At 40.1% G+C, this 12,217-nt stretch overlaps 1 protein-coding gene across 1 annotated transcript; it reads right to left on the minus strand.

Moving 5' to 3' along the window:
• Window positions 1–1,765: 1,765 nt before the first annotated feature.
• cltrn (collectrin, amino acid transport regulator) lies at window positions 1,766–9,157 on the minus strand. The gene is made up of 7 exons (XM_004068328.2): window positions 8,828–9,157; window positions 8,637–8,761; window positions 8,315–8,373; window positions 4,131–4,213; window positions 3,899–4,015; window positions 2,450–2,644; window positions 1,766–2,382 (listed from the first exon to the last, which is right to left on the minus strand). Exons 2-7 carry the CDS (start codon window positions 8,701–8,703, stop codon window positions 2,244–2,246), a joined length of 660 nt encoding a protein of 219 aa, XP_004068376.1. The 5' UTR covers window positions 8,704–8,761; window positions 8,828–9,157; the 3' UTR covers window positions 1,766–2,243.
• Window positions 9,158–12,217: the final 3,060 nt, after the last annotated feature.

The raw sequence follows: 12,217 nt of genomic DNA on the forward strand, positions 1-12,217 counted from the left end.
AGAGCTAGTGGCTTCGTATTTAAGAGTTTACGACAGAGTTTTATGGCCACCAAAAAAAAGAAATTTTATTAGGAGATAAAAACTCGTAAATTTACGGGAAAAAAAAGTCATAGATTAACAAGGAGAAAACCCCGAAGTTGTCTGTTTATCGGAGCATCGCTTGAAGATGAACTATGTGGAGCCTTTTGTGAAGCTTTATTTCCGGATTATAGGTTTAAAACAGAGATTCTGAGTCTTTTGGCGACTCAAAATCAGATTATTTTCCGTGTAGTAGTCTTTCCGGGGTTCGGTGTCGGTAAAGCGGAGTTTCATATGTAAAATAAGGAGCTCAGAGACACGTTTGGGTGTAGAGGATCGCTGCAGCCTTTATTCTCCCTTTCATTCACATAACCTGAAGTTCATCTGTCACCTTACGTCATGAACCTGTCATCCGATCACCAATGCGGAAGTAAACAGTGTTACATACGCCCCCTCCTGCAGATGAAGCGACCCGTTTGATCATTAAAAAACAAAGATGAATGAAAATAGTCTGTTATATTAGCATTACAACGTTGAAAAAGGCAAAAAGTGCTTCTCCTCCTCAGATGGAAGCATCACACAAACGTAGAGATCTTGTCTTTGGTGGAGGAAGAAAGGATTCAAGCAAACAGCTGCAGGGACACCCGATGACGGCTTCATCAGGCTGCAGAGATCCTGCAAACCAACCATCAATAAATACAACTTTAATAACTTGTAAATCAAACAAATGAGCTTCCAGACATCTGGGACGTTATCAATTAACATTCAGCTCACCTGTTAACAAAGTTTAGTCGGTCTGCTCTGCTGCTGCGCGGCGTTCACCTGCTGCTCTGCGTGCTGCTCACTTCCACAATAATCTCGTAAATTTATGAGTTTTTTTGCTCGCGCGCAACATTGCGACTTTAATCTCGAAACTTTATTTCGACTTTAATCTCGACAAGACGAGTTTTTTCTCGAAACTTTGTGTCGAGTTTTTTCTCGTCATGACGAGATTAAAGTCGACATGACGACTTTAATCTCGCCACGTTGGCCAGAATTTTTTTTCCTTACCGTGGCCCTAAAACTCCGTCGTACCCGACCGAACACCGGTGTCATGGAGAAAGTGGCTTCCAACGGAAAAAGGTGCCACGGAAATGACGTCAATACCGGAATAAACACGCAAAACACTGAATAAAATAAAACGAAAGTGAAAAAAGTATTACAATCCAATGTTGAAAACTGATTTGGAAAAAAAGAAGTACGTAGTTTTTTAATTAATAAATAATACGGCATTAGGTTTTTTTTAATGAAATATAACTGCCAGTTTTGATGGCACAATGACTTAGTGCAATTCATTAATTAGTGTATGAACATAGAGACGTTTTTATTTTTACCCATATGGGTTTTCTTTGTTTTTTTGCCATTAGTTGTTTTGCCCGTGTCCTTTCCTTTTGTGTTGTTGGTTTTAATATAGTTTTGTCTTTTTTGAGTCCTTGTTTTATTTTTTATTTAAAAAAAATACAGCATTTTAATAAAATTTTTACGCTTTGCCAACTTTTTCATGAACCTTTTGAACCTTTATTACATCGTTCTTGATGAAAAAAAAATTTTCAATTAAAAAATAAAATATTAGTTAATATTTGTCTATAATTTGGGGGACATGTGCACCAAATAGAATCTTTTTTTTCCCTCCACCAAATGGAATCTTATAAAATACAATATTATCAATCTTTGCTTGATACTAAACACTTTAATTGACCAAAGACAATTTTATAGAAACAGATTTTTTATTTTAGCATCTGCAAGCAGAAATCCTTGTTTTCTGACAGTCTGCTGAAATAAAAACCATGTTGCTCTTCCCCTATATGACCAGCAGAGGGCAGCAGATCCTCTTAGCAAAAACATTCAAACACAAATTTACACATCAGGGTTTCTTCTCAGTTTGTTTATGGTTAGTAGTTGCCCATCTCTTTAAATAAGGCGTCTTTTTGTGATTAATACATTTGTACACATTCTGTCATAAGGCTGTCTACATTTCTTATAATACGAAACAGGAAGACAATTATTTAAGAAATCGAAGAGCAAATCAAATATCCAAGGGAATGAAAAATCTGAACTAATGACAGTAGCTGCAAATGGGGTTTTGTAAAAACCTTAAGCTATTATTTTGCAGCAAAACTCCACATAGATCCAAAGGTTTATTATCCCATCTTATTGCTTCAATTGTTGGCATTTATGTGGGAAATCTACATGTGAGTGAATCGCTCATCATCCGCAAAGGAATTGTTGTAATAATCCACTCTTGTGGAGCCGTTTTCAGGTGTTTGCACTCGTGTCCCTTCATCCTCATCCTCCTCCTCCTCGTCTGCTATTTTGTTCTTCTTTCTGAAATAAAAGACAGTCGAGTGAAGTTCAGTTTTCTCCTCGTGAACAAACAAAGCCAGTGTCTCACCGTTTCTTCTGGACGCTGGAAAGCACGAGCAGAATGAAGATGCCCGCAACAACCAGACCCATCACCACCCCAAACACGATGAGCCATGTGGGTGTGGGGGGTTCAACTGGCGCTGCCAGCGTGGGCAGGATGCCAATGAACTCCAGAGTGGAGTCTGACAGCATGAAGGCTTGGTTGATGCGATTCCTGGACTTTCTAATGGAAAAAAAAAGAAAGTCTGGATCAGCTTCTCTGCAGACAGACGGTGTCAGATCCTCTTTAGGTCTTCTTCAAAAAGGCACAACCTGAAAGTCTTCCTAACAGTCCCTCTGACAAGAAACATTTTGATGCTGCTCATAACTCAGATTTCTAGTCAGATTAATCTACTGCACTCAGTGTTATGACACAATTACCTAATATTGTGTCCCAAAACCTTTGACTAAGTTAGTATCACATGGCTTTGGTAATGTCTTCAACCATAAAACAACTTAGTCATAGTGTCTGAGATTTAGCTTTTGCGGAATCCCTTAGACAAAACTCAGCATTAAGGGTGTTTCTGAAAGGTTAAACTTGTGTCTGTATTTCTTTTTTGCTCCACAAGCTAACAAAACCTGCAGCCTGTGGTCCAAAACAACATTTGTGCCCTTTTTCTAACACCAACAAAGATAAATGTATTAGCCGGCACACGCTTTTAATCTCACATTTACTGTGTTGTCTTTATTTTTGAAGTCTTGTGTTTCATCAGACGTATTCAAACTGAGGGCATAGACATTTTACAGAGACACTTTAAGGCGATAAACTAATCATTTTTCTTAAAGACCCAGTTCAACGAAACAGGTATTTTTCGCATCTTCTTGTGGCATTTTTCTCATTTTTCTCAGGACATTTAGAAAGAAATTTAAGCTTGAAATTGCATTTGTGAGTATTTCTTTTTTAAAATCATTCTGAATCAGGAATAGACGAAAAAATGCCATTTGAAAAAGATCGTAGAAAATACTCGGGCTGGGCCGCAATTCTATTCTGATGCATCCACTTGCAAAAAGATTCATGTGCGTCTTTGTTTCCCTCGTCTGAGCTGCCATCTCTAAACTGTACGGCTGGGTAGCTGCAATATTCCTCGCCATTTGTATTGCACTTGTAATGTTAAGTTGGGGCTGTCAGGAGCTTTTAGCTGGCGGGACAGTGTGTAAATAAAGACATGATGGAAAATGAAGGCAGCCTCAGCACCAACAGTCCCACCCACAACTCAGAGGCAAATCACAGATGAACTCCTGCCGCTCTGCAGAAGCTGAAGAAGGTTTATTGATTTAGTATAAAACATAATAAAGAGACCACTGGGATCGCTCTGACAGTAGATTAAAAGATGATTGGAGTGGGACTTAAGAAGCAGGTTCATTTAGCTTGAATCAGAACTGACTGAGATCCCAGTCTTCAGATAAACATCACACTTGTTCTTCATCCCCCGATTACCTCACAGCCTCCTCCACCTCGCCTTTGGGAACAAGCTGTGAAGGGTCCTGGGGAGATGTTACCACAAACCAGAAGGACACCCTTGGAGTCTCATTACACACCACGATGTTGGAAACTCTGGATGAGTCCCAGAGAAACATGAAACAGAAACACGTGACGATTAAGACTCGCTGCTCCGTCTGCTTTTAGTGAATGAAACAGAAGCAGTAGACGGGTAGAAAGGTTTTCTTACATAAACTGCTGTCCCTTCAAGCGCCTCATCGCATAAGCCATGGTTGATTGGAAAAGGAACAGCTCGTTTTCATTCCAGTCATACTGCAAGTTTGACAACAAGAAGGTTTCAATGACGTTTAGCATCTTCAAGCAGATGATATCTTTCATAGTGTGCTGCAGTGATGCACCGTGTTTTTGTCATTTATTGTTTCAGTAGTTTTTGTTCTTATAACAGCTGTTTGGTGTGTATTTTTATTTATGTACTTATTTGGTTTAATTTATTTACTTTGTCGTGCAGGCTGCAGATGTTTCTCTGTTCTCTTATAATGTTGCACTGTTAGACCTGAAGGTCACTTTTGCTGTTTCAAATGTCACTTCTGCTATCTAGATGTCTTTTTTGCTGCTGCAGACAAAGAATTTCCCCACCGTGGGATAAATAAAGTCTTATCTTATCTTAAAAATCTTTCAAGCTTATGAGTTACTGGACGGACCTGCATCATAAACGATGTGATGACACGTATCTGCAGGGAATCAAGGAGGACATTCATTCTGCTATTACAAAACAGAATCTCTTCAGAGTTAACCCTACAGATAACTCGCTTTAGATGTACAGGTGGAAGAAAGTCCAGACTAAAAGTTGCAATAACCCTTTGGCTCATCTTTTTTTTTCTGACAGGAAGTCACGTATCAAGCTACGTTCACCGCCCTCAGCAATGTGCATTCAAAGAACCACTTCCGATTTAATATCTGTCTGAACACATATGAGTGCATTTTGAGCTTCCGCATTCAAAACTCCGGTGTTCAGGCTTCGTGACGCCACACAAGGTTTTGCAACCATTTTTGGCCTCTGCGTAGAAAATGCATAGCCATCAAAGGCAAGTTAAAAATTAAAACAGATCAACTTTGACCAATCAGGGACTTGGATTTGGGGTGAGACACATGGATGGAGTCCCTTTTAATTCACAGAACTGCCAACTGTTTGAAAATTGACAATGAAGGATATATTTAATAATTGAGGTTTGTGCATAAATGGTATTCTGTGACACCAAGTCTTTCAAATAACGGAATAGAGCCGTGAAAGAAAAAGTCTGAAGCAAGATTTGTGCCGCTTTGATATTTCACACCAAGCGTCTCCCAACTGTAGGTGGTGGACATGCACTAGAAACAGAAAGAGAAGAAGACTCACTGCTCTCCCTGCTTGTTGTGAGTGAACACCATGGGCTAAATACGCGTTCAAGAGTCGCGTTTTAGCGTGCATCACCAGCCCAGTGTGTCCCTAGCTTCACAAGTTAAAATTCTAACTGCACAGATCCTCCTCTGAACCAGACATCCACCCCGCTGTTTACATTGACGTGAACAGCATCACTGTTCCACACAGAAACTGCTGGGTTCAGTGTTCAGAACAGGAGGAACATTCATTTAAACCTTTAGCATGGTGGAATGTATTCCAGCAGACACATTTTATGTGGAAAAATTCAGACGATTCAGAAAAAAACAACAAGTGAACAAATCTGCTATCCTCATTTTTACACTTGAATGACATTCATGTTGAATCGTCTAGTTTTAACTTGAACCATTACTGACCATGTTTGCGTATTTGGGTGAAGCAGTGTCTGCATGCATGAAGTGAGGATTAAAAGCTGATACATGAAAACTTTAGCTCATCAGTTCAGCAACTGTTTTTTCACACAACATTCACGTTTCTTTTGAGCAACTGACTTTCAGTAATTTAGTTCAGTTGGATCATATTTCTTGTTAGCTGAACGCTAGCAACTCCGTTGCTGTCGGAGAAAAAGGTTAATTTTTTTTTTCAAAATGAATTTAGGTTTTTAACATTTCAAGACTGACTTTGGAACACGTGCATTCACAATTTTTCTCCTTTTCACCTTTCAGGGGTGATTCTTTGTAACTGAGAAGAGTGAAATGTCAGAGAAAACCAACGTAAAAAAAAAAGCTGAACGAACAGAGTTATAAACTGTTAATAATTATAATTCAGTAAAGAAATAGTGCTGAATGCTCACATTTGGCTGAAAATGTGTGTTCACCCTGACTTCATGAGAATGTGCAAAAGTGCTGCACCTTTAGGGTTTGTGTTCATTCTGTGTCCTAATAGTTTGCAAACGTGTTCTGAAGAACATGTGAGCTGCACACGCCAAGGCCAGACCCCTGTCTGTCTCTGACAGATGCTGTTTGACAAAGAAAAAAAGAACACGCAACCCAACCAAAACAAACACATCACGCTGCCACGTCACAGGCATGCAGCAGTCTGAAAGAGTCACAAAGGACTCCAGGAAACAGCGAAAGACACCGCACAAAAGTGAGTTACAGCAGAAAGACAACTCTGAGCAAAAACAACTCAAAGACTCGTGTCAAGCTATGTGACGTGTGTTCAAGATTGCGCTCAACGTGGGCTCCTGAAAACACAATTAGGCCATCGTGTTCACACTGAACAGGCAAGGAGGGACTTCTTCTATTTCTAGTGTTTACTAGCGCATGTCTGCCACCTACAGTTGGAAGAGGCCCGGTACAAAATGTCGACGCAGTGCAAATCCCATGAATCTTGCTCCAGCCTTTTTTTTTTTCTGATATACGAAAGACGTGGTGTCATGGAATTTTGTCCGGGCACAAATCGCGATTATAAATTATTAATTCTGTGTTTTAAAAGGGACGCCATCCATAGGTTATTACTAAATCCGAGTCCCTGATTGGTTAAAGTTGACCTGGTTTGAGTAAGGGATAATGGCCGACAAAGTGTGGGGAGGACGGTTGCTTCCGCGAAGTGCGTTAATTTCAGGAGATGCACACTTCAAAGGCCATTATATACTAGGGTCACTTACAAAAGAAATAAATATTCAATTAGTTTTTAGTTCTTCATTCTTGTTATTTTTTCTGTTTAGATTGCTTTTTCATAAAAAGCGGACAATTTTTTACATAGTGCAGTGCGTTGTCACGGTAACATGACATTGCGCTGAGCCGGCACCGACCTCGACTGCAGCGGCAAAGGAAAGCTGACGGTCATAATGGGTTGAATAAAGTATCAGTTCAGAGAGAAAGATCACCTCTAACAGTTCGTTTTTTTCCACATGATGAAGATAAAGTTTGGTTTAAAGAAGCCAGCGCAGTGATACAGAAGATTTAAGACATGTGACCGGAACTTCTTTTTTAGGTGTGCATTATGATCACTTTTTAATCCACACCCAGGAGCCAATCAGAATCGAGTATTCACCCGGACCATGGTGTAAATTCAAAATTGCATTCACATTTGACACATAAAGCCTGAAAACTGTCTTAAAAATGAGCGTAGCTAAGCATGAATGCAAGAGTTTGGACTCTGAATCCCCAAACGCACATTTACCGATTCGTAGAATTTTCAGTGAGAGTTGCCGCTTGAACGTGCGTTGCCGAGGGTCGTGTCAATGCAGCTTTTTATATTAGACAAAAATATCTGGACCATGCAAAACTCTGAGTGTTGAGGCAAAAGGGGGACTTTCTGGAAGATGTTTGTCTCATTACAAACTTACTCAGCATTTTGCAAAAGATCACTTTAGCCACATTTAAACACGGCAGCGGTAGTATGATGGTGAGAGATGCTTATAATGCTTGAGGACTTGGACTTTTGTTTTCAAACAATAAAATGAGAGTTCTGTTATAAGATCCAAAAGGAAAAAGGATTGTCCACATAAGCTTTTTGGATTTGGAGCAGGAAAAGCTAAGATTTTACAGTAGCCCTCTCAAAATCTGGACTTTAGTGCAAATGAAAAAGTGACCTTTAACAGAGTTAAAGATAGAAATCTTGCAGTCTGTCTAAATGTCATTGATCCTGAAAAGAGGAGTCGTTCCCACCACATACTACAATCATCTCACAGAAGTGTGGCTAAAACTTTTCCCCTAAACTCAAATGTTAAAACAAAAACCCAGAAGGAAGTAGGGCCAACAAAACAGTCTCTGAGATTGTAAAAAATTCCTAAAAAAAAACTGTTTCCATATAGATGTTGAGTTTAAACGTCTTTGAACCGAAACAGAGTTTCATTACTGAAAGAAAAACAAAGACAGTAAAACATGATAAAACTTATGGCTGTTGGTAAAGAGCTTCACGGTTTGGTGAGAACACAGAAAAGGACAAAAATTCTCATTCTCATTCTTCCTTTTGCGTGGTGGTAGGAAAACAGACACAGCTGTCAGGCTGTAGGACTGCGTACATACGGCTTCATCTCCCAAAGCAGTTTTGATGCTGAGCCGGACTTTGTGGCCTTCTGGAGCATCTAAGTAAAAAACACATGAATACATGTTTCAATATTACGAGCTTTTGTGTCCTCAAAAGACACCACACGGGACCAAGTTTAGACCATTTAAAGGTCCATCCGAACCTTTTGATTTTGGATGATTGTGGCTAGATTTGTTTAGCCTCAAGAAAATTGCTCTTTCCAGGCAAAGATATCTGATTTTTATAGATGATATTGCTGCTTTCTTGAGTTATTTTAGAAATACAATCCCAACAACTGTCCCACTAAAAGAGATGACTTACTAGGTTTGCAGTTCTGTGCTGCCAGAACTGGCAGAACACAGAGCAGGAGGATGACCCGTTCCAGCATTTCTCTCCAGAGCAGGAAAGCTGTGATAGCTCAGATGAAACTCCAGGTATTCCGTGATCTGAAGAGGTCAGCAGAAGAACATCAATGGATAAGGAGCAAGTTTAATGGTTAATCCAGAGCACACCTGAACTTAAGGAAACGGCAGTGGCTGCCAGGTATTGCACGGAAACCCTCAAGTGCCCCAAAGATGCTTGTTTGCTCCAAAGAGGCAAAAACACAGAGCTCCGTCTGCTCTTCGCTCAGTGACTCCCCGACAATTAATGGTTCTCAGCCCTTTTTTCCTCTTTTCTTGTTCTTTCTGCAGAGCAGGTAACTGGAAAACAGACCAAATCAGCTTAGGGGGGTTCAGATAAGAGCCACGGGCGGCTGCATTCCTCAGGCGGTGAGAGCGCAGTTCAGCGACCGACCACCACTTCATGTCAGACTAAGCATCTCTTCTATTCACAAGCTGTTCTGTTCTTTTTTTTCTTTCTTTTCTTTCATTTATTGCACACAGTCGCGAAAAAACCCCATGCAGATTAGATTCTGGTGAAGTCAGCAGGTTCACCCAGACAAAAACGTGCACAGAAAGCAGAAAAAGCTCCATGAATCATTTAAGTGCCTCAAATAAGGCATTTTGTATGTTCAGGGTTAATCATCCATTTTAACATGACAGCTGTTTGGTTAATTGTTCAACAGCCATACAGTGAGTGGTGCTTAAGAGGCTTTTTAACCCGTTCAGGTGAGCTTGTATAAGCTTTAAAATCTACAGGGAAACATACTTTTTTATTATTGTACATGGAAACCGGAGGTTTAAAGTCCCCAGATCATCTCAATAAAGCCAGAATATGTTTTTCCTCGTGTTTGAACAATGTTTTCAGTGTGAGCTGGTCAAGACAGCAGTCTTTACTTTCAGTCTCATTTCCATGATGGGATCACAAACCACAGCTAAACGCTGCAAAACAGTCAACAAATTGAGTCCAACAACACGTAATAAGTGTTTTTCCATAGATGGACAACACCCAGACTTAGCTTAGGTTTACACACATGAATAAATTACCCATGTGCAGCACAAAACCGCTCTTTGCTCCTTCCACCAAATTAAGATTTTACACAACGGCAGTAAAGTTCAGGCTCAAAACATATTTTTTTTTATAATGTCTGATGTTGTTTTCAAAGATTGTTCAGCTTTGAGTCACAAACCGAGGCCTGTGACTTTAAGGTTTCTTGCCTTGTGACCACTTTACGATATAATCCGTCTGTGTTCTTCCGTACATGGAGGCATTTGTACAGCAGAGGCTTCTTCTCCCACTCACACAAACACACACTGTTTGTGCACCAAACCACTGCTGCAATCATGTATTTACAGAGTACGTTTTAAACATTTGTACATTTTTGTCTTTTTGTCATTTTTTTGTTCTAGCTTCTTAAAAAAATAATAATAACTTCTGCAGCTCTAAAACTAAAAACAGATCAAAAAAATTAAATAAATCTGATGAGGTGTGAAAAAGAAGCTTGAAATGTTTTTTAATCTAAAAAATTAAAGTCTAACCTCCAGTACTTCTTGCCATTCTTCCTAGTAGTTACTTAAAATTCTTAAAAAACATTTCGTGTTGCACAAACATAACCGGACACAGGTACATCTGAAATAATTAGAATAGCTTTAAAAAGGTCAGTATTTTTCTGTGAATCAATTTAAACAGTGAACTTTATTTTTAATTGATTTTTTAAAAAGTGTAAACTCATTTATAAAATGATGTAGAACCATTGGACATAGTTTGAAACATTTCAAGCTTTTATTTCTCATTGTCTTGATGATTGTGGCTTTACGGTGATAAAACCTAAAATCTAGCATTTTAGCAATGTTAAAAACTCATAGCAATGTGCATTCGAGCAGCCACCTACAATAACGTCTATGTAAACAAAAAAAACGCTGGTTTCGAGCTTCCACGTTCAAAACTCTGGCTTTCGCCTATAACTATGCACGTTTTTACGACCGTTTTAAAACTCACATGGCCATTGGAAGCTCAAGCAGGTCAAACTTTGACCAATCAGGAAGGGGATTGGTGATGGTCCAGTATACCGCCCGCAACCAGAAACAGGCGGCAAAACCATTCATGTTCAGCATCGATATCTTTTGCTACGTGTTAATGATTTGCCCTCGGAACAAAATAAACTAAATTTCCCTACACAGATCAATACTACAGCTATGCAAGGAGGACCGTGATAGTCAGACACATGAACTGACAACTCTGATGAGGGTGAGGAGACATGCTCTCACAAGCATACCTGTCTGTGAAAAGAGGACCATGAGGACCCACAGTTCTCAGTAACCTTAGGGCTGTAGCTTCTGAGTTTCAACCCACACAGCAAGTATTACAGGTTATCAAAATGCAACAGCAACATCTACAACAGCCAATTGTATCAAGGCAAACTCCAATAACTTCACCCACTGAGGAATCCAATGTAGACCCACACATGGTAAATGACGAGGACTGAGGATTTGGGGAGAAAGGGGGCAGTGCTGAAACTGTTGCACAAACTCTAGATGAAGAAGTCCCACCAGTAAGGCGATTGACAAGAGCTGTAAAACACCCGTATGGGAGCTGGACCCAGAAGCAGGACAGAAAGTGAAGGTGGATGAAATAATAGTCTTTATTGAATCCCAGTAGTGGTGGAGGGTTTTGGCTTGAAAGACATGTGGCTTGGATGGATGATGAGACACATGAGCTGCTGGTCTGGTGGAAGCTGTGAAGACTGTAGAGTGGAGCCTTGATTAGTGTCCCGTTGGATGACAAGTGGTCAACAGTGGTGGAGAGAGCAAAACACAGAGTGGGTTAGTGTGCAGGTGAAAGAGTGGCACTTGGCATAAAGCTTGGGATAAGGCTTGGGATAAGGCTTGGCTTGGCCTGGCTTGGCTTAGCCTGGCTTGAGCACCTAGCATAAGTCAGTTCCTCTACCGCAGGAAATTGACGGACTGACGTCGGCTGAATGGTGAGGGATCCAGATAAAGGCTGCAGGGTGATAAGTTGATGGATAGCAGGTGCGAAGATCGTCTCTAGGTAGGTGTGGGAGGAGACCAGGATCCTAACACAGTAAGGCAATCGACAAGAGCTGTAAAATCTTGAGACGTCTTCACATATGACCTCATGGGACAGCCCTCCTATCACCCCTGGCAACCTGGTGCAAATCTGACGTTTGCATGTCTGCTTTACCTCCTACCACCATATCCAGCTACACAAGATTATTGTTATTCCATGCACAATGTTGTTCCAAGTACAAAGATAGTATTGTTGTAATGAACAAGACAGTAACTGAATGAACTCGACTTGTGCATTTTAGTAGTTTAGTTCCAGATTCCCGAAGACTCCCGAAGACATCTTGTAAAATGGGGTAGAGTCAGTGGAAAAAAAGAAATGTCTGCATTAAATTGTCTAAACAACCTTCCCTGTGAAATTGTTGTTTTGTGAAATTGTTTATTTTCACATTTTTTATAACTCCATGTCATTATAGGGCGCTCTTGCACATTGTAGGT

The sequence above is a fragment of the Oryzias latipes genome, chromosome 4 (assembly GCF_002234675.1).
Source record: "Oryzias latipes chromosome 4, ASM223467v1".
Classification (NCBI taxonomy): Eukaryota; Metazoa; Chordata; class Actinopteri; order Beloniformes; family Adrianichthyidae; genus Oryzias; species Oryzias latipes.

What these genes read in the sequence shown, in the direction of transcription:
- cltrn (XM_004068328.2), bottom strand. Translation starts at nt 8,703, where the DNA reads ATGCTGGAACGGGTCATCCTCCTGCTCTGTGTTCTGCCAGTTCTGGCA. An exon ending in TTGAAGGGACAGCAGTTTAT is followed by an intron (nt 4,016 to 4,130) that starts GTAAGAAAACCT and finishes GGACTCATCCAG; the next exon opens with AGTTTCCAACATCGTGGTGT. An exon ending in GAGGTGGAGGAGGCTGTGAG is followed by an intron (nt 2,645 to 3,898) that starts GTAATCGGGGGA and finishes TTTTTCCATTAG; the next exon opens with AAAGTCCAGGAATCGCATCA.